General features: G+C 41.2%; 1 protein-coding gene across 1 annotated transcript in view; it reads right to left on the minus strand.

The window, feature by feature from the left end:
* Positions 1–7,007: 7,007 nt before the first annotated feature.
* DYNC1H1 (dynein cytoplasmic 1 heavy chain 1) overlaps positions 7,008–26,974 on the minus strand; it is a 44,985-nt gene continuing 25,018 nt past the window's right edge. The window contains exons 41-78 of the mRNA XM_071557493.1: positions 26,491–26,656; positions 26,106–26,269; positions 25,747–25,876; positions 24,844–24,977; positions 24,512–24,626; positions 24,227–24,388; positions 23,936–24,150; positions 23,645–23,849; positions 23,334–23,507; positions 23,114–23,233; positions 22,869–22,989; positions 22,240–22,435; positions 21,625–21,742; positions 20,458–20,673; positions 19,691–19,903; positions 19,375–19,502; positions 18,806–18,959; positions 18,009–18,155; positions 17,779–17,929; positions 17,335–17,588; positions 17,034–17,168; positions 16,844–16,938; positions 16,577–16,751; positions 15,112–15,187; positions 13,798–13,958; positions 13,422–13,533; positions 13,280–13,340; positions 12,788–12,911; positions 12,340–12,453; positions 11,882–12,052; positions 11,479–11,696; positions 11,175–11,278; positions 10,599–10,810; positions 9,807–9,960; positions 8,858–9,000; positions 8,294–8,462; positions 7,818–7,945; positions 7,008–7,400 (exon numbers count right to left, since the gene is read on the minus strand). Coding sequence (XP_071413594.1) covers positions 7,272–7,400; positions 7,818–7,945; positions 8,294–8,462; positions 8,858–9,000; positions 9,807–9,960; positions 10,599–10,810; positions 11,175–11,278; positions 11,479–11,696; positions 11,882–12,052; positions 12,340–12,453; positions 12,788–12,911; positions 13,280–13,340; positions 13,422–13,533; positions 13,798–13,958; positions 15,112–15,187; positions 16,577–16,751; positions 16,844–16,938; positions 17,034–17,168; positions 17,335–17,588; positions 17,779–17,929; positions 18,009–18,155; positions 18,806–18,959; positions 19,375–19,502; positions 19,691–19,903; positions 20,458–20,673; positions 21,625–21,742; positions 22,240–22,435; positions 22,869–22,989; positions 23,114–23,233; positions 23,334–23,507; positions 23,645–23,849; positions 23,936–24,150; positions 24,227–24,388; positions 24,512–24,626; positions 24,844–24,977; positions 25,747–25,876; positions 26,106–26,269; positions 26,491–26,656 — 5,764 coding nt within the window. The 3' untranslated portion in view covers positions 7,008–7,271. The remainder of the gene's footprint in view (positions 7,401–7,817; positions 7,946–8,293; positions 8,463–8,857; positions 9,001–9,806; positions 9,961–10,598; positions 10,811–11,174; positions 11,279–11,478; positions 11,697–11,881; positions 12,053–12,339; positions 12,454–12,787; positions 12,912–13,279; positions 13,341–13,421; positions 13,534–13,797; positions 13,959–15,111; positions 15,188–16,576; positions 16,752–16,843; positions 16,939–17,033; positions 17,169–17,334; positions 17,589–17,778; positions 17,930–18,008; positions 18,156–18,805; positions 18,960–19,374; positions 19,503–19,690; positions 19,904–20,457; positions 20,674–21,624; positions 21,743–22,239; positions 22,436–22,868; positions 22,990–23,113; positions 23,234–23,333; positions 23,508–23,644; positions 23,850–23,935; positions 24,151–24,226; positions 24,389–24,511; positions 24,627–24,843; positions 24,978–25,746; positions 25,877–26,105; positions 26,270–26,490; positions 26,657–26,974) is intronic.

The raw sequence follows: 26,974 nt of genomic DNA on the forward strand, positions 1-26,974 counted from the left end.
TCCCTGGCCACCAAGCCTTGCAAACTAGATGTGAGTGCATGTCTGTGTCCGTGGGATTTTGTAGATGTGTGAGTGTGTTTATGTACAGGGACAGGTAATGAGCAGAGTGCAGCCTCCTCCACACAGCTGGCTCTGCTGAAGGGCAGCCTGGAGCCTTGCAGGGCCACAAAGCGCTTTCTTTCACAGGAGGACTTTACTCTGTTTATCCTTGTTTCTCTCCCACCTTTTTGGAAGGAGTTCTCCAGGTGAAGGAGGCTGAGCAGAGCATGTGTGGAGGAGGGGGCAGCAGGGCCCAGCCTATAAAGCTGCAGGAGCAGGAGGTGCTGGGGCTGGGATGGCCTCAGCTGGGAAGAGGCAGCGGCGGAGGAGGAGACGGGCTGGGCAGCCTGAGGAGGGTGAGGAAGGGCCTGTAACAGAGGCCAGGTGGGGGGTGAGTGTACAGGGACTGAATTTTGGGAGGGGGTAGCTGGGATAGAGGGCTGGCTCGTGGCACAGCTTTGTCTTTATCCCTCCCTAGTCTGGCTGGATCTCTTAAATACCTCTTTGAGGGTTCAGAAAACCAGTAGCGCCTGAAGGAAAAGATAATTCACTTTACAATATATAAACTTCTTTAAAAATTTTTTTTCCTCGTGCTGCATGAAAGATCTGTGAATGAAATTGCTGTGGTAGAAGACAGTGGCTGCTTCTTGTTTCTTTTTAAACAGAAGCTGCCTTTGACTGAGAACTTGACACAGACCATGCAATGGACTGACCAACTTTTCTAGCATAAAGGTTGTTGCTATGTCTGGGCAATTTTATCTTCCAGAAGGTTTTCTCTGATGTGCTCTCCTACCCCCTGCCTGTTCTAGGAGATGCCCAGGAAAAGGATTCTGTTAAAAACCCAGACTGCGTAGAAAGACTGGCATGTAAATACATGGTAATGTTTCTAATTGCTGCTTCTCTACCTCCCTCTTGAAATACAATTCAGAAAGTATTGGTTAGTTTGCCATTAGCATGATGGTGCAGCTCACTGGGCTGCAAAAGGGTGCACGAAGAACAGGTGTGGATGAATCAAATGGTCTCACCTGCAAAGACACAAACAGGGAGGGATGGAGGAAACTTCCCCTTCTGTGCTATGCCCTGGGGAATAGGGGTGCTGGTTGTTTGTAAGGTCTCTGTTGCAAGAGCTTTTGAAAAAGTGAGGATGTGTTAGTAATTTATCTGCAGTTACATTTCTAAGATGTAGGACCACCAAATGCAAAGCAACAAATGAAACCACAATGCAAACCACAATTTTTTTTGTTATTTCCAAGCCTGGAGTAAATGTTCCCAGCAAATGCAAGGCATGTTCGACGTTGCTTCCCTTTATGTTTTTGGAGGTGAGGAGGGGGAGAGACTCCTATTTTTCCCTTATGTCTCACTTGTACAACCCACAGTTGTGGGATATTTGGCAGGACAAGCAGGCTTCAGGTGGGAAAGAACTAAACTTCAGCTCTGAGTGCCATTTCTTTCCCTTTCTCCTCTGCAGCAGAAGTGCACAGTGGAGTCAAGCACAGAGTCTGAGTCTGAATCCAAGGCAGAGGTAAGAACTGACTCTGAAGTGTTTGGATGGTGGTGGGATTCCCTGATGGGTATCCAGCCCTTCCTTCAGCCTCAGTAGGGAGAGTCTAAGGCATGGTTGTGGTGTTACTAGTTTTGTGTAAAAGGAAATGGGAAGAATGCCCCAATAACCCAAACCCAACACTGTCCTCTCCATCAGGATCTTCTTTACAGCTGTTACTAATTTTAGCAAAATCAATTCTGGGAGGTTGAGGCAGGAGAGACAGAGGCAGTATTTTAGGCAGACAAATGCTAAGAAGTGCTGATCTGAGTTGTTTGTGATGGTAACTTTAAGCAGCTCTGGTCCAGTGGGCTTTCTACAGGTCTGAGTGGAAAACCTGGGTCAGAACCTTTGGACTCCTCCATTTGGAGATTAAGAGAACAGTTCTGCTGCTGTGGCAGTCAGTTATGAGTTTTGGTAACTTCCTGAACATTGTTCTGTCAAACCTCATGTTTAGTGTTGGTAAGAAAAGACCTGATGCTGAAGGGGAGAACTAAATATTTGATTTGTGGGTAAAAGTCTTCAAAATTGATGTTAGCTGTTGGTCCTTGAGAATCACTGGGCTTTGTGACTCAGAGGAGCTGCCTGCCAGGAACTGCCCCCATTTCACCTTCCACAAAGTACAGGGTAAAGCTGGAGTTGTCTGCGTCTCCTGGGAGAAACAAGGCTGGAAGTCCAGTTGTCTGTTTGAGTGGGGTGGAAGTGGGGCTGGCACAGGTGCCAGCCTGAACAAGAGCTGATTCTCACCAAGGGTGCTGAGGCAGGTTCCAGGCCAGGGCTGGGGGATTTCTGGGCTCTTTGGAGAACCAGAAGGGCTTTGTGGGTATGTCTCTGGGTCCCTGAAGCAGCAAGAGAATGCACGGTCACAAATGGGCTTGGACTTCAGCTCCCCTGCTAAAGCTTTCAGGTTCCTGTTAGGAGGAGCACAGATTCCCAAGCCCTGTTTGTCTCAGCTGTTCCGAGTCCTCCTCCTTCCCACAGGAAGCAGCTGCAGCACTGACTGGCACTGCATTCTCCCAGCAGTTGTGGTGGATCCTTGTAAAGGATCCCTTTCCCACTTTCCCTGCTGTAAACTTTTTTTTCCCCTCTGTGACTGCTTTTGGAAAACGTATGGTTTGCTTTTCAGAGGGAGTCTCTCCCTGCATGGCTGTCTCATTTTTTTGTTTGTCTAATAGGCCCAGACTACAAGCACTATTTAGAATTTCAAATCATCCCTATGTAAAAGAACAAAAAGGGACTTGAGGGGGAGGGAAGCTCTTTTAACTCTGAATTATATCCTGACTACTATTATTTAAATGCTGGTTTATTTTTCTGGTGGTGAGGTATGTAATTACTCATTGCTGTCTTTAGCCATGTTTTCAGTGCAGTGAGACTCTCCATAGCTCTATTTTAGGCTAACTTTATAGGGCCTTTAGAAGTGAGGCTGAGACACACATTTTACTGTCTTTTAAGAAGGTGACAATCTGGCTTCCTCTTTTTTAGGATTTTACCTACTCTGGTTCTCCTTTGATCAATAATTCATGGGATGGTGCCTTATAAACCCATGTTAACTTCTCTTAAATAGGTCCTGCCTAGCCCACTTGCTGGAGGACTCAAGAAAGCAAAGGACTCCAGGAAACTGCAAGTAAGTTTCAGGTTTTACTCAGCAGCCTGTTCTTGATGTAACATCCAAAAATTAGAATAAAGGTGTGAATGTGTCAGTAAGGCAAAAAACTTCAAAATCCCTTTCAACCCTAAGTCACAGACTTACTTTGGAAGTCCACTCTGTGTTGCCTCTTGTTATTTTTTAATGGACAAATATCCACATATAGAGATAATTATTTTAGGTTTTAGATCCTTATGATGGTGATTCAGAAGATGCATCTCTTCACTCTGACTGTAGCTTGAATTCTTTAAATATTATAAAAGTTGCACCATGGACAAACAGTGCCCCAAAAGCAATGGCTTTGGAGGATTCTGATACTTCAGATGATGGAGAGCCCTTCCATAATCCTCCAGACTGGTTCTGCCCAGCAGCAAAAGTCAGTGAAGTTCAGACAGTAAATGGCTGTAAAGCACCTCTGGACCTTCGTGGAAAAGAGGAGGATTTTCTGTTGCAATCACCTGAACTGCCCCTGGCTGCAAAAGAGTTTAGCCCCATGTGGCTGACACCTGACCATGCCCTGCTGATGAGCATTAGCCCTTCAGCCTCCATGGATCTCCTTGCAAGCCCAGCTGACAGTGCCCCACAGCCCCTGCTAGAAGCTCCTTGTGATGGCACAAAGGCCAAGCAGCCCCTAAATAAAAGAAAACAAGAGATTCCCACTCCAGAGGGTGCTAGTGAAAAACTAAGAAGAAAGAAATTCCGTGTAACTTAAAATCTGTGGGATGAATAAATCATTGGACAAACTATTCTGAAGAATCACTCTGGTAGATTTCTGTTGCAGAGGGTACCTGAACTGAGCCAAGCTTTAAACAAGGTGGATCAAGCCTGTTACAAATGCAGCTGCACATTCTGAGATCCTCCTGAGTAATGGAATTGAATGAGCTGTGTGGCAATTCTAGTGAAAGCCACTACAGGTATATCCCCAGGATGACAGCCAAGCTGTGCCTGGGGCCTCTGGAAGCATCAGCCCCAACTCCTGTTTGCAGTTACCTGAAACTGGCTGTTGCAGAGTAACCACCAACCATGACCCAAGTTTGCTGGAGGGAAGGAATTCCATGGCTGGAATTAGCTTTCAATAGCTAGAGCTTCTCTCACACCTGCTGCATGTCAGTGTTTGGCTCATGGTGTCTGAGCGCCTGCACACAGGAGGGAGCAGCTACTGCTGAACTGCCTCACAGGTTTGACTACCAACAACTGGATGGCACAGTGCTGAACTGTCTGCAGCCAAGGGCTATCCAGCATTTATTTTCTCCTTCAAATGCAGAGAAATCGTCTAGTTCTTGTTAAAATAGGCTGTTCCTACCTCACTGAGCAATGTTTTAGGTAGACAGTCTCCATGTACCTGCCAGGTCAGCATTTACAATGTGAGGTGGACCAGGGCAGCTGAGAGCTTCTTCCTGGTGAGAACAATCACTTGGGAGCTGCAAAGTGGTGCCCACAGACAGGAGAGCAGGCAGGCAGCAAAAACTGCCTCTCATCTCACTCTCTTCTTGCACTGTTATTTATCACCTTTAGAACCAGGGTAGTCTATTTATGTGGAAGGGGAACTAATAGCTATGAAGGTATAATGATGGCTTGAAATGTGTTTAGTAACAACTACTTGTGGAAATGTTTGTTCTGTACAACTGGCAGAGATTTTTAATGTGCCATTTATTTCACAGGATGGAAAGCCACTTAAAATATTATTTCACTTCTAGCCTCACACACTTGCAGTAGCAGCTGCATATTTACTGCGTATTTGTTTCATTAAAGTGACTTCTCTTTCATCCTTACCCCCAGCTGGAAATGTTTTTTAATCAGTTTGGAAATAAAGTGGTTAAACAGAAAATTCAGAGGCTTTGCCTCAAAACACAAACTAGTGTGATTCCCCTTGACTTGTTCCAGAGGCAAAGATTGCTGCAGTAAAAAACATGAGGTTAACTAAACAAAAAATGAAACAGCCCCTTGCAGCTACAGATTTGTGTGTACTGCAACTAGGCTACATCTCTGGGGAATAAAAAGTTGTGAAAAGCTTGAAAAATGTGACATTGTGATGCAGCCCAGCCCTTCAGCTCTGTCTGGGCTGTTGTACCATTTTAAGTCCTAGTTATTAGCCCCCCAGATCTCAGCTCCTTCATCTGGGGCTAAAAAAGCTTGAACTACTGACTTTCAAACTGCAGCAAATAGAGAGGATTTCACTTCAACCAGTTGTTTCACACAGCATGCTGAAATAAATAACCCACCAGGAAAAAATAACACAGGATCAGGAGTGAAGTAATTTGAAGGGTAAGCCACATGGGACAGTATATTTGTAATCCACTTATTCAGTCTGAGAATCCAACTGTGGATTAACTTCTGAGCTGAAGTTACACCTTTTGTTAATTCAGGCTTAATGCAAAAGGTAACATAAAAGAGCTGAAGAGTGTGGGAAGCTGTAGCTACTTCAGGCATGTGTGAGACACTCTTATCTCCTCATCAGTATTTGCTGAGAGGTGGCAAGAGTTTTACAGTAGCTAGAAGCTGCTACCAAAGCCCAGGTACTGAGCTACTCACAAAAACCAGGTGCTGAAAGAATGAGACACATTTGGCTAAGCTGCCAACAGTCAGATCTTACAAAGATTTAAGATAATACTTCATACTGCAACTGGTATCCAGAGCACACTGCCAGCAAGAGGAGGTCTACTTCCTTACTGTACCATGTATTTGAAGTGATCCTGGAGGCAGTGATACTAATTCCAGATACTAATAGTCTGGTGGTGTAAAGGAAAGCATCTCAGAGGCTGAAACAAAACAAGGATATTATGGTTAAAACTCTTGTTGGATGATGATAGATGTAGTTCCCATCTCTGTTCCTCCCATGGGTAAGAGAACCACAGGCACAAAGATTACAGGGTGCACTAGTCTGGGATTCATTCTTCATAAGGTAACAAAACCAGTCAGGACAGTTCAACCTACAGTGATTAACTATGCAAAACAGTCTGGAGCAGGCAGACAGAATTCTGTTTTAGTAACTAGCAGGCATTGACCAAAAAAAGTACATGAGGCAGGAGGAGATGATTTTTCCTCCCAGCTGTAGAAGCACTAATCACAGAAAAAATATTAGATACATGTTCAGAAAGTCACTGCTTGTATCAGAGAAATCACTGAAGGAAGGGGCTCCCAAGATCTCTGTTTTGAGATTGGAAAGCTGTGCACCTGCATTCTTCATAAGCATCTTTGCACACTTGGTATTATCACTGTCAGAGGGGACTGTTGTTCTGAGAGATGGGCAGAAATGCTTAGCCAATGAGTTTAGGATCAGAAAAAGGAAGCAAATGCCCAAACCATTAGAGCAACCCAACCAATTAGCAGGAACTCTCAGCTCCTCTAATTTAGTAACAGTTGGTCACATGTGAGAGTCTGAAATAATATTGCAGCTCCTTGTGTAAGCATTTAATATCATCCTCCTGGGCTTGACGAGACATGAACCTTATTTGACCATAAAATCAGCTTTGAGAAAGAGGAAGCCCTGTGGTCAACAGGACAAGGAAGTCTTTTTAGCATGCTCCAGCTTTTCACTGCATCTCAGCAAGTTACTTTAAGCAAGAGCCAGTTCATTGCATGTAATTAATGCAATGGCATGAATCATCATAGGAGAAAATATCATACTTTTGTGTCTTACTGCACTAAAGACTTACTTTCCAAGGGTTGTGTTACTGGAGGTTGGCTTGAAGAGGAACTTGTTATCCTCTGAAAAAAATCACAGGCACAGGTTTTCCAGACCAAAAACATCACCATAAGAATTACAGTTCCAGAAACAGGGAGTCAAAGAGTTTTGCTATATATTTTATTTAGTATAACATAATCCATCAAGTATCACATCTACCAATAACCATCTAAAAATCTCATCCAATTTTCCTTCGAAAGAAACCTCTCTAGTCTATCAGCTTTCCAATGCATTGCCCCATTTCTTTCTAGCCAACTTGATACAAATCCATCTGATAACCTACCCAGGTTACAAAAGTACAGGTGAACACTACACAGAAGACTGAAAATTAGTAGAGCATTAACCAGGCAAAATAAACTTGCTCACTCAGTGCAGAGAACTGCAACACCACGTTCGTAGAAGCTGCGTGGATCTTCCTTGGTGGCTATTTCAAAGTCAACAGTGAAAATCAGATCAGCACGAGTGAAGTTCAGGTAAACTGGTAAAGTAACCTGGGGAAAAGCAGAATATAGAAGAGTTGTGTAAGAGAGCTGGAGAGTGCAAGATGTTTCTGGAACACTGTAAGATACTTACAAGATGGGGGAATTCATGGTCAGGTAACTCAATACTCAAAATATGAGGGGAAAAACTCAAGATCTAATAAATTCACAGATGCCTTTATAGGTATAAATCCATGTTTTGACCTGAACAGCATTAGTATCTTTGGATGCTTCTCCTCCTTACTTATTTTCAAAGGAAAGACCTAGTCAACAGTAGGTCTGTTTGCTGCTAGCCTGGAACTTAGATGCCAGGTGACACTGAGAGTAATTAGAAAAGAACTATTTGATTTGTGATGCCCAATACAAGTATCCATAAAGCTCCAGGAAAAAACCTGCTAGGTATATGTAAATATTTTTAACAATACTTACAACATTTGCCTTTTTATCAGCATTTGTCTGCTTGATCCAGCGAAGCTGTGTAATGGGCAGTACAGTTGAAATAGCATTTGAAAGAGACAGCTTGTTGTTGCTGCATGTAGCTCCCTGAAGCTTCAGGCCTGTAAATTGAAATAAAGGTTAGAATTCCAGGAGATTTCACACATCTTCTTATGTATCATTTAAGGGCTAAGCCCACTAAATGAGAATTATTTTGTACTGCAAAATGAAAAGCCTCTAGGTGATTCACTATGCAATACCACTTAAATATATATTGACCTGAGCCTTGAGATTTGTTTAGCATTGTAAGTACTTCCCTAGTGACTAATGTCAAACTAATCTTTAAACATCAGAAAGTGTGTATTAACTTCTGCAGTGATAGGACCTTATTCATTTGACATAGCCCATTTAATACCCGAAGTTTCTGAAAACACTTCAGATCAATGTGCCCTTGTTTCTGATGAGTTTACCTGTGACTCCAAAGCTGCACGCGTCCAGGACTGCATTCTGGGTAGTTGTAACATTGACCTCCAGACACAGCTCTTCAAGGGACCAGCTGTTTGCTTGGGCAACATACTGTCTTGTGGCAGTAATGTATGCCTCTGGTACAAACAGGCCACCAAGGCACACGTGGATGTTCTATTTGTGAGGGGAAAAGTTAGGGGGAAAAAGTATTTCAGCTGCAGTATTAATTAAGGACTATAATAAACACTACTTCAGCAATCTCTTCACATTAAAATGTTCCTGCTGCTGCTGGAACACTGTGTAACTGCTAGGATGCTTTCTGCTCTAAGGCTTTGTCTGCCACAATAGGCTCTGTCATTCTAGACTACTAAGGCTCAGTTAGCACAGTTAAGTCTGATAAGCCTCACTGTGCTGAGACCAGGAGAGACTCAACAGTATTTACAGTCACATTTCAGAGACCATTGACTCAAGTTCATCGACTGAGGAACTATTTGGAAGTCCTGATGTCAAGACTCCATGAAACAGTTACACAGCTCCACCAATAATCCCTACAAGTCAGCAGAAGGTACCTTCAGTTCTTTTGCTCCACCAGATGCAGCTGCCTGGGAAATGTTCTGCAGCTGTTTAATGCGCTCACTGAAGTCAGACACCCACTGAATAACAGTCATACCAGCTGGCACTGTGTAGTGAGACCAGCTACGGGGCAGAATACCTATGGAAACATGATTGGACTTAAGTTTTGTTTGTATGCAGGTCGACATGACACATTATATTGACACTTCATGTTTTCTCCCAATAACCATTTAAACCTTGGACCAGGGTATCAACCTCTTTCTTAAAAGGCCTTTCAGTAAGTGAAAGCACTTTCAAAGACTGCAAAGCAAATGCCCTGCAGGTGTACTCTGTATTTAATATGCTATTCAGCTTCAGACACCCTGCAAGAGCAGCAGCTGCAGTTACACACACCTGTGTACTGCAGGACCTGATCTTCAAGTCTGCATCAAGATTTGTGTTCTTTAGAAAAAACTGAAGAGATCAAGTATCTGTGTTTCAGGAAATGGTTTTGCTCAAAGCAGACAGCAAATCTTTCTGCATTTCTACAAGCAGAATGACTGTGAGAATTCCACTTTTATGTACCATCTTGAAACAGAAACTCAAGAGAACTTGAATATTTTCTAGGAAATTTTCTTGGAGCAATAGTGCTCCTAATAACTTTGTTCTGTCACAATTTAGACACGAGAATTTAGTAAGATCTCAGCTTAGAAATTAAGCTGCTGATATAAAGCATATGAAAAAGTATAGTATTAAATATTTCAACTTGAAATCTCAAACAAAACCAATTGGGATTTTATGCTCAACCTTAAGTATTGCTTGTGTCAAATTGTAAAGCCTACCCACATTTTTCTGCAAGTTTAGTGTTTTTTGTGGTTTTTTTGTGAAAGCTGCTGACCATCAAAGTGCCTTACAGAGTGCAAGAGGCAAGAAGAGCCCGGGAGATGCTGATTTGAATGGCCATACCTTTCACCAGTTCATTTATAAGGGTCCGCAAATAATTGGTTTGTTTCTTTTTCCCTTCACACACTTGAACCACATCTGCGAGGTCCTGACGAACATCCTGGAGCAGCTTAGCTCCCATTTTCACCTCTCTCTCAAAGAATCGGAACAAAGGATCCTGGTGGTCAAAACATTGAAAGAAAATTGTAGATCGAAGTTCTTGCTGGAAAACTGCTACAAAAAGCAACCCCCGAATCCTGGGTGGACTGAGCAGTGACACTGACTATCAGCATTAATCATGAAGATGCAGCATGTGCTGCAGAAAGTGAGTGCAGAAACTCTTTTACAGCCAACAATCTCATCTCCTTTGGAGAAGCAAGAAAGTAGAATTCATAGTTGAACAATAAATGCAGACTGACTGCCTGATGCAGCTCCTTCCAATCAACTATGGATTTTTTTACCAGTAACAAAAGTTTCTTGCCTACTATCACAGACTAAGTCCTTGGAAGCAGTTAGGCAATCTCAACCGGAGAACTTATTCTCAAGTTAGAGGTTAGGATGCCACTGTACACATCTCAGAAGTTTCCTCCAGCACATGCAATTTCTGTTCTGAGCAGAAGCTGCTGCCCCATCTCCCCTCACTGACCACTGCCACATTTTAGCAGTAGTTAATGTGCACTGGTTGTACAGACACTATCACAAGCAGCAGTCAGTGCCACAGGAAGCACTTGTTTCTTGCTACATGATCACAGAGAAGTGGTGCCCTTACTAGACTTTCTTTTCCTATGTTCACATTAAATAAAATTTAGTTCTTACTTTAATGTTTTCCACAGTCCTCTTCAGATGGTTTAGAGTTTGTGGGATAAGGTGAAGCCAGTTAGAGGCTGTGGTATGCAGTGTTCTCATCCAGGCTGGGCGCCCATCTGATGTAGAATCAGTTCTTGTCTTCTTCTCAGTTTCTGCATAAGCTAGATCATCCTCATCCTCCAGCATCTGCATTTTCAGCATTTTACTGATCATATCTATGCCTAAAATAGGAAATATTCTATTAGTCAGAGAAGTAGTGGCATGAAGAAGAAAACACCCTTCAGGGAAAACTCACGATTTTTCCTTACCCCTGCTCTAGGCCTAAGATTCACAACTGCCTTCAGAGCTGACAAAGTTTTCCAGGATTAAGACAAGAGCTTGCCGTCTGGAAGGCTAAGTGGAACTGTTGAACCTGGTGAGTTTTTGGACTACTCATATGTCTTACCTTGCAGAAGTTAAACCAACTGTGTTGAGGAAGGAAGGGAAAGCTATCAACTCTTCACGAAAATTTGTGTATTTTTTGCCTTTTAGTTAAAATGGTGGCCTAAAATCTATGGAAGACAATGTTAAAAGTTCTGGTTTTACCTTGAGTAGTGAGTAGAACTTTCTCTGCATTATTCGGCAGGCCCAGCCACGATGGTGTTTGTGTATCTGGCAGCATCTCAACCCACTGGACAAACTCCTCACGCCTGCAAGTCAAGAATTTTAATATTCATTAGAAAGTTTCCTCTATTAGAATGTCAAGGTAAATCTTTGTCTGAGAAAAATGTTTACACAGCACAGAAATACAGTTAAGGTGTTTGGTTTTTAGCTTTTTTCTTGTGTGCAGATTTTTAATTAAAAAAAAAAAAAGTTGTACAGAGAGATCAGGATAACGAAAAATTGATACCTGATTCCATCTGGCATCTGAATATCTTTGTGTCCATCAACTTTGCAAGCCAGCTTGAATTCACTATCAAAACTCAGAGTAGTGAACAGACGTTCCAAGAAAGTGTTCAACAAACGCTGATCAAATTCGTTATCAATACGACCTCCATAGATGGACTGTGCCATCAGTGTCTTCAGTGCAGACCAGGGGATTTTATCAGGTGAAATGTTCTGACGACCCTGTAATCAGCAGGAAACAACAGGTTTCACATCTCCTCTGACTGAGGATCAAATTTGAGACCTAAATTAAACTGCCATCATGTTATTTGTGCCTACTCATTCAACTTCCTAAATGTTTCCAGAACAGTTTCACTGAAGATCCAAAGTAACCTGTTACCTGTACCTAAGGACACAACACTACTTGCCTTCGCTGTATCATCCAGCCATGTATCCACTGTGTCACAGGCAGACCTCAGGTCAGACTCTCCAAACTCGTACTTCTTGGACCAACCCAAGGGCGCGTAGCGCAGGCGCTCCTGGATAATGGCGTGGAACCAGGCGAGGAGGAAGTACAGACGAGCTCGCTCATTTGGAGACTGGGAGGTGGAGAGGGAAAAACCCAAACAAAACCAACAACTGTTACTCAAGTGAACTGATAAAAATCAAAGTTTGCTAAAAGGCTAAAAAGTATCAGATTTAATGCTAGAATTGCTACCAAAACTTAATACATTCTAACAACAGAAGAAGCAACTACCAGTTTACTTCTGTGAGGAGAGAAAAACATTCCAGGTATGTCTTGGAAGCTGAGGTTTTATCATCTAAGGTAGGATATTGATGAACAGATGTCTCCATTTAGTTTCACTGACACAAACTGCAGCCTTACCTTGCACATCCTAGAAACTGGAATGCTACTGAAGGTCCTCAGCATATTTGCCTTTACACCAGGAGGAGGTTCAAACACGAAGATTCGACCAGCACGTAACAAATTCACTGGTACCTAGAAAAGATAAATATGTTTCAATCCAGCTGGTTTAGCCTTCACAAAATCAAACCTCTCTAACAACACAGTTTGCATTGGCTTCAAAACCTTGCTGTGAGCATGCCAAATCCTGCCTTTCCTTTGGAAGGCAGGGGAAGCAGCAAAAGCAATGGTATGATGTTTTCAGCTACAATTAAGTTATCAAAACTCAGGGCTGGTAACATCCCATGACAGGCATATATTTTCCTTTTTCTTTAATGCAGAAAGGCAGTCATGAGAAAACCTCCCCTGTGTAGCACTCTTGGCTCTGCAAGCCAGTTACCCAGATAATCAAATCTCCAATCAGTGTTACCTTTGGATTAATCTCCATGGTAAGGAAGAGTCTGAAGCAAGCATGGGGTTGTAGGGAATGCAGCTTCTTTTCTAGTTGCATGAGCCAGCCAGGAGCCAGGTGAACATTCTTCAGCATTACCCACCTGCGAATTTTTGAAACAGGAAAAGTGCTTTTTAACGTACAGCTTATGGATCCTTGCTGTAATCACTACAAGGAACATGGTATCAATGCTACAGATTTTTCTGCCTCCTTTAAACCTGTCTTCTACACAGAATCTGTTACTATGTACTGTAAATGTGTTAACCTTCTTGGTTTGCAGATACAACTCACTTCTCTTGAAAATATTTAAACAGAAATTGTGAACAGCTGTGCTTGTTATTGCAAGTTTAAATTCAAAAGATGGTCTCATTATTTTTGCTCAGGGTTTTATCTATTTAGCCAATAGATTACTTTCCCCTTGCTTACCTTTCTGCTAGGCAGTATTCTAGCTGAAAATGAAATAGAACTTACCTTCCAGATTTCACTGCTGTGTTTATTGCTTTATCTGCTTGGTTAAACCCTTCAGCAGAACCTAAAAGACAGAAAGGTTGTAAAGCTCTTCCTGCTAACAATTTCATTTATGCTTAGATGATAAAGTAAGTTATGTTCTTACCAATAGCAATAGAAGTTATCTGTGTGTTCTGCTCAGCTGCAAGGTCTTCAACATGACCACTGGCATCATAGCCAGGCACTGAACACATCAGCACAGGGGTATTTGGTTTCACCTGTGGTCCAGAAAGTTTAAAAGGATAAAAATCAGTCACTAGTTAAATATGAGAATGCAGTGTTCCTTCCCTCTGCCCAACTAGAGACATCATGTTACTCTCAGTTTTGCATTAACAAATAGGAAAACAGTCCCCTCCTCATACCATGGGGAGAAGAATAAGTAAAGAAATGTTCTGTTGGATAGCTTTGCTCACTATGGAACTCATGCAAGGTGGCACTAAGCACTGCCTTGGGAGTTTAGCCTTTCAGGAACAAGTGGTTACCTCTGTGTCTACGATGTGTGTCAGATCTAAAGGCTGCTCCATAATGGACATGAAAGACTCTCCAAGATTTGTTGAAACAAAGGTATGTGCCATGGCCAACAAACGATCTGGACGGAAGGCCTGGATCAGGAGCAGGCGATGAATGGCCTGTCCAATAGGAGCTGGAAGAGGAAACAGGATTAGATGGAAAGGTAAGAAAACCACCCTCAATACCCTCCCCTCTTCAAGTCTCCATTAAAATTTATGCATTGTTCTAACAACTACATATTTAGGAAGTTAATTACCCCTTTGAAAGATCTGTTGCAACCTTTGAATGAAATGCTTACATTCCATCTTCAACCTCAAAAGAAACTCACCAACTTCAACTAGTTTGTTTTCTGCAACATTTTAACTGTCTGCTCAATTGCTCATGTCCTGAGCCCTTCAAAAGCCCACTCTGAGAAGATGCATTTGGTTCTACGGAAATGCTGCTGCTTTACAAAATCTCCAGGCTACAAGTATTGCCCTGACTGATTTTAATTTCCAGGGATAAAAGATCTTGTCACATCTTCTCACTCATGTAATAATCTGCTGCTGAGCTAGACTTAGAAATACTATACACTTGTCTAGCATGGATGGTGTGGATAACCTAGAGTTGCTTCAGTTAACAGTCAAGCAACTTCATGGCAGGTAGTAATACAAGCTGAGAACCCTTAATTTAGAAAGCTACCTACAGGAATGAGCCCGGAATCACAAAGACAGCAAACACCTCCTAAAGTTACCTTTCAGTCTGGGAAGGAACTGAAGGGCAACAGGTACCCTCAAGTTCTAACTCTGAACAAATAATCACTAACAACTAATGTAGCAAGAGGTAAGACTTCATGCTTAAGGTACAACTGCAGGAGAAAACATTCTAGTAGACCAGCCTGATCCTTGGAAAAAACTGTATCTTGGAGCTTTTTAGAGTACTGAGCTGCCTCCAGCTTTGCAGTGACTAAGGTTAATCCAAACTATTATGCAATCTAATGAGATTGTACAATTATGTTTCCTCAGTGGAAGACAAGATTACAGGTTAAGGTTCAGGAACCAAATGTAGTAGCTATTGTTTACAAAAGTTTGGTTTAAGAAAGCCCAACAAAACCAAACACAAATCAACCTCCCAAAAAAACCCAAACCCACCAGCCTTTGGGTTCTTACACAATCCCAACTTTATGATTTTCCTAACCATTAAGGTCTAAAATTAAGTTCTACTTTAGAATTGCTTTTAAACCCATATTAACTCTGCTTAGATCAGTACAGTAGAACTGGTGTGCACAACAGTGCAATTTCACTTACTTGCAGGCTTTTCTTCAGTCCAAAGGTATGGCACAGTCTGCTCAGGGGAACTGCTGTCCAGCCAAATACAGAATTGCTGTATTGAAAAAAATGCAAAATCCTGAAGTGAAGTTCCAACGCATCAGAAACCTGCTGCAAGGTGCAGGTCCTGTTCATGGTGCAATAGAGATGGTCAATGTCAGCCTTAAAATTTAGAATTTAATGTACTGCAAAAGTGTTCAGCTACATACAAACTTGACAGGAAACAAAGATTGCCAGGGTAGAGCTCAGCTTGGTACAGTCCAAACTCTACTGGCTTTGGATTTGCAAACAGATCTTTCAAAATTCTCAGAAGCTGCTAAATGGTTAACAATGAAATGCAGAATTTCCTGAGATTTTTCCCATTTAATGGTCATACCATCTGTCTTTGGAATAAAAATTTATATTGAGTACCAAAAGAAGCATTTGAGCTTCCATCTGTGGGTAAATCTTGAGAAATAAAACAGGGCTACTGCTGTTAATCAGAAACACCACTAATGATCCTGAGTCAGTCATAAAACTTAGCCCTAAATACTGTCTAACACTCAACCTAGTTTAGTCTTTTCCAAGGCTTCTAGAAGTGGATGGATTGAATGTTTCACATATAAATGGTTTGAATGTTTCCTTGAGCAAGACCGCAATTTGACCAGCACATTTAGTAAGTTCTTTACTAATTTCAGTGGATTTCTCCAAGTTCTGTTGGTTTTTTAAACCAAAATCCACATGTAAAACTCAAATTACACTTTGTCTATTATGCTTTCTTTAGATGTTCCAAGTAATTTCACTGATATGCCTCAATTCCGCATTGCCTCTACCACACCCAATTGTACAGATCTCTACCAAGTCCCAGCCCAAGCTGCAGGTTATTTTACTCCAGGCTGAAAAGTTTAAGTAAAATCAGACAAAAAAGCAAACCAAGCAAGTACTATTTAAGCTATGGACATAATTTGGAACATGACAATTTCAGTGTCAGAACAAAGATATATTCCTTAGAACACTTCAGTCACAAAAATGAGCAGTGTTCAGCAGCTGAGCATATCCAAATTTATTTCACATAGCATGTCCAAGAGCCCACCATAATGAAATGATGCATGGCTAGGGCTGCTCCCCTCTACTGCACAATTATCACACAATAGTGATGCAGCAAAAGACATACAGTATATCACACTTTCTGCCACCATGGGAACCAAAGCTGGTCAACCACAACACCAGATGAATGGAGAAGCCACTTCTGAGTCTGTGTGAATAGTGGTATTTACAACAAGATTCACAGCTGGATTACTAAAGTAAGAACACTCATTTCCACAATAACTACCATTATTAATCTGTACAGCTACCCCATTCCCATACTAGGAGAGCTCACTTGTAAGCACGAAGCTCTTCAAGCAGACACCTAAAATCTTGACAAGATAGTCCAGTGCAGAAACAAGCCCCAGACAACACTCACCTCATCAGCTTGAACTTTAGAAACAAGGTCCTTAAATGCAGGAAGGCAGCTCAGCCTCATCATTGCTTCTGTTTGCTCTACAGTCAAACCATTGATTTTGGGGAGAGATGCAGTGTTTAGTACAATCTCCTTCCCTCTCAAGAAGTGCTGGAATTCTGCATCATATGTAGGCTCCCTAATGTTAAGGGGAAAGAAGATTTCAGCCAGGTGTCTTCAAGACAGCCCTCCCTTTCTCAGCTAAAGTGAAATGAGAACATAAATGTTTACCCAATAGTGCCTTTCAGTTTGATCCGGGCCAACAACATGGCAAACGTGATATGATCCTGGTGCAGCATTCCACGAGCCACTCTGTTGAACGCCACCTACCAACAAAGCAGGGAACTTAGTACAGAGGCCATGGACTCTTGCCCCTTCAAAAATGATTAAAGAGTTACATTTATTAGTTAAAAAACTGAACCTGAAAGAGATCCTTTGTGATGATTGAGAGACGATGAGTATGGTCTGTAATTCCCTTCAGGTTTGGGTTCTCATACAAGACATTGTGATAGATGTCCAAGAAAAACTGGAGCGAGTATTGGTACAGGAAATGTATCTGAAAGACAAAAGAATTCAGTTTTTCTCTCTAGAGTCCTGCTGTTTGATAGTCAATGGCATATACCTGACAAACTGCAATATGGCAGTCAGGGCTGGAATCGGGCAGTACCTCTTCAGCTTTAAACAGTAAATACAAGAAGAACTGGAAGAACTACTCATCCTACCTGTTTCAGTGACTCCATAGTGAAGTAGATACTGCTGCATGCTGTAGAAAGAGGCAAGTACTGCTGAGAAACCGTCTCCACTTCTTGCATGACAATATCAGTCTCTTCTACTTTTCTGGTGACCTCTGCTGCTTCCCTCTTCAGGTTCTCAAGAGTAGTAATGATGGTGTCATCATCCAGGATACGTCCCTTTACTTCATTAAGTGCTTGCAGCAGGGATTTTTCCAACTGACGCAAGCGCAGCTGAAATTCACCTTAATTAGAAGAAAAAATAGGTTACATTGTACAGATACGTTAGTTTTTAAGAATTAACTGAATTGTGTGTATTTTGCCATCGGGCATCCTGAACAAACAGAGTATTAAGGCACTTTACTGTGTATTTCTACAGCTACAATAAACCCACTGTATTCTTTTAGAACAGGGAGTTAATTTTGGTAAACATACCCTGAAGCTTGAGAAGATCAGAGCGTTTTTCATCAACATCTGGTCTTTCAGCTTTCAGGACTTCATTCAGACACTGGCTCTGTAAGCTGCTGCGAGTTACTGTAAAGTTCACAAATGTAACACGAGAGCAGAGGTCTGGTGGGAATTCAACCTGTCACAGGAAACACAAAGTCTGTCTCAGTTTTCTGACACACTATTTCTACAAAAATGACAGCTTCTGTTTTACTTACCGTTGGATCTCTGGTGGAGAGGAAGATGACGAAGGATGGTGACAAATCAATATCTTGGTCTCCCAGAGTAATTAGAACTCTGCCTCCAGTTCTTCGGACTTCCCGATTCAGAACAGGATTCAGAACTGGATCGTAGCTCTCCACATCCTAAAAGCAGAGATGTGTTAAGAGATTAATGGTTTGGTAAGCAAACAATTGGCAGGTGGTTTGAAATACAGATCACATTCAGAAGTAGTTGAGCCAAGTAGAGTTTATGCTATTACTATACACAATCTCATAAGGGGAGCATTACTAATGGCTGTAATTGTGTCAGCCCTATCTAAGCAGCACCAGCTTGTATGTGACCTAATCCCCTTTTCCCATTTTCATATTAAGAAGCAAAAAAGATACTCCTCTCAAGTGAAAGTCAACTATTTCTGCAACTGCCTATTTCTTCATATTACTGAAACTTCTCCCCAGTACTCAGGAATAATTAAATTTTACCCATATTATTTGCTATTATCTATTACTAGAGATAGCACATGCAAACAAAGGTTGCAAGTAATTTTAGAGAAGTAAAGAAAGATAATTTCAAAATTAACGCATTTGATCTTGAACTGGTGGAAAAGAAATACCTTCTTGTGATTTTGTATCTCACTAACAATATTCTTCTCAGGAGTAACATTTCACACATCACTAGTTTACCTGTTAAATTATAGTTGGAAAATAAAGTTGCCTGCACGTTACTAAGAGAACAAACTAGCACTCAGGGCAGAATTCAAGAATTTAAATAGTTTCTACATGATCATGTAACTAACCTGAACTAGAAGTGGGTTACCAAATCTCAAGGCACTTTCCAAGTTCTTCCTGAAAGCGTCATCCAAGAAACTAGTACGAGTTATCTTACGGTCTTTATATTCATTCATGATAAACTCTGTAGCTTGCCCAGAGGGATCGATGATCAATGGATACCTAAGGTAGTAATAAAACACTTTCCTTATTCAGGTTTTGATTGCAGACAATATCTAAGCAGTTTTACAATTTTATGTTGGATTATTAAGTCTCAACTTTAAAACATTGTTTACTGAAGGAGTAAGTTGGAGCAGGTTCAGTGACTTCCTTCAGAGTTTTGGAAGGTAAGGCTGTATTTGGAACAAAAGAGCTTCAGTTTAAGCAAACTTATTTTAACAGCTAAGCATAACAAAAAAGGCAAGCAAAGGTGAATGTGAGTTTTTATGTTTACACGTGGTTGAGAAGCTTTTACAATCATCAGAGGTTCACAGAACAGTGAAACAGTGCTTTGAAAGAGTTGCTGTGATTCAAGAGATGCAAACCCTGCCTGCTGTGAGAATATTGCTTTAGAACTTTATATCTTAAAATGGAATACCTATTGAACCGCTTGAGCATGATGGCATTCTCAGTGCACAGGTCATCTGCAGGCAGAGAACTGGCTTGCCAGCGAAGCCGCTCATCAGCGTTGGAAAGGTACTCTGTCCTGGCAATGTCTGTGCGGAACTGCAGGAAGGAAACACAGTTAATACTTAAATAGCGATTCTCCAAATAGCTGCTGAAGACATTTTAAGTAAATGCAGCTCTACAAGGTGCTCTTTTCCAACAGTTTTTTTCTCTACCTGGCACGTTAAAGCTTCTTTAACTGCTGCATACATTGATTTATGGTTAACTTGTCATGACCGGATCTTTACCTGGATATTTGCTTGCTGCAAATGGTGAGACCATGTAGTGAACAGATTCTGACGCATCTGCTGATCAAAGTAGCCAGCATAGGCAATAAAAGCTCCTGAAAGTAAGCAGTCTCCTGCAATAGTGGACATCTGGTTCTTGAAAGTTTCACTTGTCTTCTCCCATCTTTCACGTTCAGCAGAAAGACTCTTCAGAAGAGCTGTGCTACGGTTTACCTAGGAACAAGTGGTGAAGCAGAGTCTTTAAATGATGAATTGTTGTGGCAGTACAAGTCTCTTGTAACACCTAAATATTGGCTCAAGGCCCAAGTTAAATTTAAAAACTCAGGGATTAAATTTTGTGCTTCTTCACTTCAGTGTTAATAAATTATGTTGATTTTAACTGTTATCTTGATTAACTTAAAAGTACTAAGTGCTAGCATAGTAGTGACATAGTAATTACTAGATCAGGTACATAGAGAAATTCACTCCCCAGGAAGTCCAGTTAAGGCATTACAATCACACTACATTCATGCCTGTTTCCAAACGCTTTCTAAGTATTTTAAGCCCTATCTAAACTGTCTTGTCATCCAAATAGCAACATGTGTTAGTATTTCTAACTCCAGCCAGGTTTCAGTGGCTTAAGAAGCCTCTGACATACAGAGATGAAACAGCTCAAATGCACTGCACCAGAGAAGCAACCAAAGTCCACTTACAAGTCTGAAGAACAATTCAATTTCAGACTGTCAGAGATTAAAGAATGAAAAATTACTGATATATAAAGGTCTTACTTTTGCTTCCACAGCAGCCAAGTCTGCCTTAATGGCTTGAGCCTCCGAAATCAGTACTGCATATTCCTCTTTGTAACGGGCAATACTGGCCTCAAGATCACGAATCATCTGCTCCACCTCATTTGCTTTCTGTTGGTTGTCTTTGGCATCATCCTCCAGCTTCTGCAGTTCATTGCGAAGAGGCTCCACTCTTTTCAACATATCAGCATAGTTCAGCTGCAAACAGTGAACAGACCCTTTATACTTTCTAAAATGATGTGTTAACACGAACTGCAGAATTCAGGTATATACTGTCAACTGTATATACTTAAGTTTATGTACTTCTGACCTCTGTAAGAATGAATAACTTCTTAACCAAAAGTTAGTATTGTTTATCAATCCCTAGGACTCTGGTTTAAACACGGCAGACATGTAAGCAATTGCTTTTTGCCAGATCCTTGTCCTGCTCTGTAGATTTACACCAAGTCATCCAAAAGGTTCAAATCACATTATGAAGCCCATAGCACTGTTTACATAAATCCTGAACTGGGTGTCCATGCCAATACCATGCTAATCTGTCTTTCTTAGCAGTGAAATGAGTACAGCTAAGCCACAGAACAATTAGGACAGGGCCTTTGGCAAGATTCAAGCTAAATACAGTCTCTCCATATTGTGCCATTCCAAGCAGGCACAATTTTAATTGCCAAGCATTTTGCTCTTTTGAACATCAACAGGGAAGTAAACCCATTTTTGGATAGCTCAGTCTGGGGGCATTTTCCCCAAAGCCTATTACTTCAGGAAACTAGTCAAATATTTAAAAGTCTGCCTAAAAGATCTCAGCAGAGCTGCCTGTGAGCATGCCCCACTTTGAGACAAGACAAATGCAGTCTCATTAAGAGGACTGCATTGCATTTCCCAGTGGGGAACTGTACTGTCCCTTAGAATGACATCACATGTGGAAAACATCCACTATGGTTTACTGTAAACCCCAAGTTTTTCAGTGCAGCAGCTGTATCACAACTGATCAGATCTCTGGCACAGGACTATAGATCACATCAGCATTCATCTGAGCCATCTACCCATTTCTTTGAAGCAATACTTGGTTGAATAAAGGCAAATTCATCACCTTTAGACACTGCTATTCACCCTCAGGCTCAACCTTGCCTTTGCTTTCTCAGATTGAGTTACCTGCGCAATTGCCCACTTGACCATAGGTCCACAAGCCAGTGATGCTCTGTTTACAATTTCATAATTGTAACTTGGATTTGACAGGTAGTTTTTCTTCATCCTCTCCCGGATGGCATCACTGCAAGCAAAAAGATTTTACAGATAGCATGAATATACTGTACAGGTGTTCAGGACCCTTTATTTGGCTTGCCTTGCACAGCTGACAATGAACATTGCCTGCAAGTTTTGCTGTCCGGTAGCTGGGATGTTTCAATTAGTTCAACATGTTGTTTCAGAAATTATGGGTGATAAAAGGCATTTAGCAACATTTTAAGATTAGTCAGTCCAGATTGCTTAACTCCACTCAGAAAAACTTGGGAATTGGAAGGGAATTCTGATGTCTAGGTTGACCCTCTGCTCATTTTCAGAGTCAGTCAGGAAGCTGATGTCCTTAGCTGGATAAAGCCTTCAGCAACCTGGTCTGCTACTGCCTCAAAACCACTTTCAACTGACCACGTGGCTTTGGACACCAACATACTGCTTTGCAACCAAAGCAATTACAGAGAGGAAAGTTCACTTAAGATCCTGAACTCCTTGAAAATTTGTTCACGTAACCAACTCACACTTGCATGTTACCTGATTTCCTCAGCAGAGAAGTTAACAATGGTTGGGATGAAGTTCTCTCTCATGATGATGGAACGTATTTGTTTCCAGTCAGTGGTACTTTCACCTAATAGCAGGCAGATGGACTCCAGTGCTAACTTAACTGCTGCAGGTGGATTAGCCATGGAACGGACCTCGACCAGGTGCTGCTTCTTTATTGATTTCACGGCTAATCAGTGCCAGAGAGATGAACAATGTTGATAGGGAAGAAAATAAACAGTTAGTAAAATCTAGTAGGGTACCCTGGGTTTGTAAAAATGCTTCAAGATTCTCAAAAAGATTATGAGATTATTAGAGAAGGAGGCATTACTGGATAACATTCAAACCACTATCACAAGATACAATTCCATGAATGTCAGCTTGCCAAACGGGCACAGGCAACTTAGGAGCATCAAGGATCAGACCAGTACTATACAAAGCATAAAAATCACAGCTCAAAGACTGTGAATTTAAAAGAAGGGATTTCTTCAACACTGCTCAGCCCCACACTAAGAGCCTGTACTTTTGTTAGACAGGCCCTACCCAGATTACAAAACAACACATTCCCACACTCCAGTTTCAGATCTAAGCCCACAGTGTGATCTCTCAAGGTGCTAACATACCATTCTGAGCTTCAATGACAGCAGGCTCCACCTTATCAAGATCTTCTTTCACACTCATCTGCTTGTCTGCAATGACCTCCTGCTGCTTGTGCAGCTGTTCCTGAATCTCCTGGCTCATAACCTAGAAGATTTCACAGACAAAATACTGCTTTTAAGAAGTTGAACTTCTTCAGTACTTGCTTCTGCAGGCTCTGTTTTGTAAATAAAATAGTTGCTATATACAGAGATTTAACAAAATTTTTTACCTTCTTTTTCTCAGCTTCCTGTTGATCTTTCACCATCTTTTTCAACTTGTCATTGGCTGCTGCATTTTTCACTTCCAGTTCCTGACTCTTTATTCTTAGGTCACGTCGCAATTCTTCCACCTGAGATTGATTGCAAGATGGAAGAGAAAATTTGTATTAAGCATTGAGATCTATTTCATCACTCCAGCCTTACAGAGGGCTAAGTTTTGAAGATATGTACCTGATCAACAGTTTCCTTGATTTTTCTAAGACCAACATTCAAATGCATTTGCTGTTCCTCCAGTTCACTTCGCTTCTCATTGAACAAGTTGGCGTAATGATTGATGAAATCTAAATAGTGGCGTGGTGTGATTGCCATGGTTCTGCCTCCTCGTTTTGCCAGCCGGGCATTAGCCTTTAGGGAACAAAAAGTTGCAGAGTATGCACTGGGCATTGTTTTACAACTATCTGAATGCCAAAGATCACCCTTTTTAGGAAACTAACATGATGCTGTGGCCTAGAGATAAGTTAAGCAGTGTAATAATAACTTACCTGATGAAGAGTCTGGTGAACAAACACACAACTGTTAACAATGGCCTCCCTGTGCGATGGTGGCTGTGGCAGCTTATCATACACAACTGGCATGTAATCTGGCACAATATAGTTTGGTTTCTCAAGATCCATTTTGCTTGTGAATTCTTTGCCAACTTGGTACAGTGCTTCAGTTGACCAGTCCCCAAACCAGTTCAAGACACATCTGAAACACAAAGCATTTGTGAAGACTTCCCCAAAAGTACCGCTTTAGCAGTGCTTGTACAACACATTGGAACATGCAGCAATTACCTGTTAAAGAGTGCAGGAGAGGTAGCTGCCCTGTCCTTCAGGCCCTCTGAAGATGGATTCATGGTGAACACAACATGGAGATTGCGAATTACTTGGCTGGTGAACCATTTGTAGAGTTCCTCATGTGAATCTAACATTAAACCTTCTTTCTGTGCTCCTTCTTTACACTGAGTCATGAGAGTGGCATATTCATCTCCTTCAAAGAGACCAGGAACCTAATTCAAAAGATAGTTTTGTTGTAGCCTGTGGTTGTAGAAAGGTGCTTAAAATATTTACTTAGAACCTTCTTACCTCTCCATTGGCTAGGAGAGTGTTCATTCTCTCCAGGAATCCAGAATCCAATACATTTGACTCATCCATGATAAAAGCTATTTTTTCATTTTTACAGCCAGAACGTCTCAATACTGTCCTAAGGTCTTCATCAAAATCTTCACCTGTGTATTTTCTGTGAACCTGGTAAGATTTAACATTGGTCATTAACATTTTGGTTTAGTTTTTAATGGGATTTTTAGAGTTCAATATTAAAGTGTTGAGTTTTGACTAACAATTTTTTAAAAGTTAAAGTAGCACACCAACCTTAATTTGGTAGACACTCAAACCATTCATCCAGGCAACAAATCTTGACAGGGTTGTTTTCCCTGCTCCACTGACTCCAATAAGCAGCAAGTGGCCCTGTGGCTGACGGAAAATTCTGAAAAACGGCACAAGCAAGTGTGACTGATAAGTGTTAGCAACTTACTGAAGCTTGTCCTAGAACACCTAAACTTCAAGTTACTACCAAAACTGACAGACTTTTCCAAATAGGATCCTGCTACCTGGAGGCTGGCAGTTTATTTTCTGTAGAGGCTACTCTGTTTTAGAGTAACTAAACACGACTTACACAAGCAGCAATGGAAGTCTAAACTTACCGGTCAATTCTTAACACATGATCCAAGACTTCATTGAATAGAACAAGTGGTACATCAAGTTCTTCTTCGTAGAAGACTTTAAGCCTGGCTTTCACATAGTCTCTTAATTCTTCTTGATCCACTGGAATATAATCCTAGAAGAACCAGTCAATACAGTATGGAAATTAGGATTAAGGGAATTTGCTTCGGGATAAATTGATGAACACACAAAAGCAGAATTACTAGAATACTTGAAAGTAGCAATTCACCACAAAAACTTAAGAATACTGTATCCTCTAAGTCATATAGGAGCACATCCACAGCCTAGAGTGCCACAGACAGCTGCACAGGGTTTAAACACTGTATCTACCATAGGCTGAACCTGGGCTGCCAGTTACCAAAGAGACTGGAAAGTAGCACTACACACTTACTCCCTTGCCTCACTTCCCCAGTCTATTTTCAACAGTCTTTCGTAGTCACGTACTATTGGTCAGAGATGGGTAGCAAGCTAGGTAGACTTTGGCTCAACCCAGCAAGGTCTGTACAGCTTGACCAGCTGGAATACTTCAGTTTGCAAGAAAGAGTTCACCACAAAATGTGTAATATAAATATTTCTTAAGGGTCACTCCCTTATCCAAGAGATTCCATGAGCAATAACTGTCAGCAACGACCTGGAAGCATTCCACTATTCTTGAAAAATATTATTTAATACTGCATTTACATACTGTGGTAGCTCTTAGAATAGCATGCCTGGCATGACAACTATTAAATTTGTGCTAGGGTTCACTTCAAGTCAAATTTCTTGGAAATCGGTCAACAAAATGATGGTCACTGATTACCATTTTAATATAGTCAAAAAGCCATCACTCAGTTGTATCCAGCTTTCTTCATTTTGGGGTTTAAATTTTTATAATTTTTACTTGCCTTTGACAGCCAGTTGCTGTATAAGATAGGTCTGCTCATAGCCTTTTCTTTGTCAATGTTGGGGAAGTGTTTCAGAGCAACCATATCAATGTTCTCATCAGTCCAGCGTCTCTCCTCATCTTCAACAAGTCTGGATAAGAAGTAACTCAGTGAGTAGAAATCCTCTGTAATGGGAGGATATAATCACATACTACTCCCAAGAAAGCCAAGCTAGAGTGAAGTAAGTATTCTCATTTGTATTCCAGCTATTTAACATGAAGCACATTTACATTTAGCCTTCTAATGAAAGCTGGCAAGGAGTGGGGAAAATGAATTCTCAAGTTTTTACGTTTTGCCTCCCCATCTCGTGTTTATTTTACCTGTCTTGGAAGAGTCGTAAGGCTTCATGGGCCCAAATCCTGATAAGGCCTTCAACTGGTAAGGTTTCCAGTGGTCTTAATGCTTCAAATATACCTCTCACCCATCGAGTCATTTCACGAGGTGAATAGATGTAGTGTGGCTGTGTGTCTTGAGTGAATCTCTCCTAAAAATTTAAACTGAATTAGTAACTGTATCTCAAAGTTGCACCATACTTTTTTATAGGCCTTGGCATTGCAAGATATTCAGTTGTTTCTACTGCAACTCAAGTAATTAGATGAGCTCTTGTACACACATTGTCCATATGAAAGGCAAACAACACATGTTAAAAGATTCAGCATAAAAGGAAGACCTCTTATTGGAGTTTGGGGTTGTATTTAACGTTACCTGAGACATTGTGTAGAATTCTACCATAGCAGCAGTGAGAGGTTCTGCGTATGTGCGAAGTGATGGGATCAGCCTTAGCATTGCACGATTGAATGTTCCATATATCTGAGTAAGGGAAGCTGGTCCAGGATAGTCCACATAAACCACAGGAACATGTCGTAGAAATCTGAAAGATTAGCATAATACACAGTACAGAAAATTACAGTCTGTACTCTCTTCATTATCCTTTGCCAAACTTAAACAACTGCTCGACTCAAAGTCATCAGCAGTAACTGCAGTTGGTTTGATTTTAATGACTCCAACCAAAATGCGTTCTGAAGTATCCACAGTACTTCAGACAGGTCATTCAACAGCCTAACAATGAGTCCACTGTCTGGCTGTCACGATAAGAACCAACTAGCAGCTAGTGCAAAAGCAAGGACAGCTGTTGTTAAACAAGTGTATTAGGGACAGATTACACAGTCAATGCTTCAGTTTTGACCTC

Source organism: Pithys albifrons, chromosome 6 (assembly GCF_047495875.1).
Source record: "Pithys albifrons albifrons isolate INPA30051 chromosome 6, PitAlb_v1, whole genome shotgun sequence".
NCBI classification, from domain to species: Eukaryota; Metazoa; Chordata; class Aves; order Passeriformes; family Thamnophilidae; genus Pithys; species Pithys albifrons.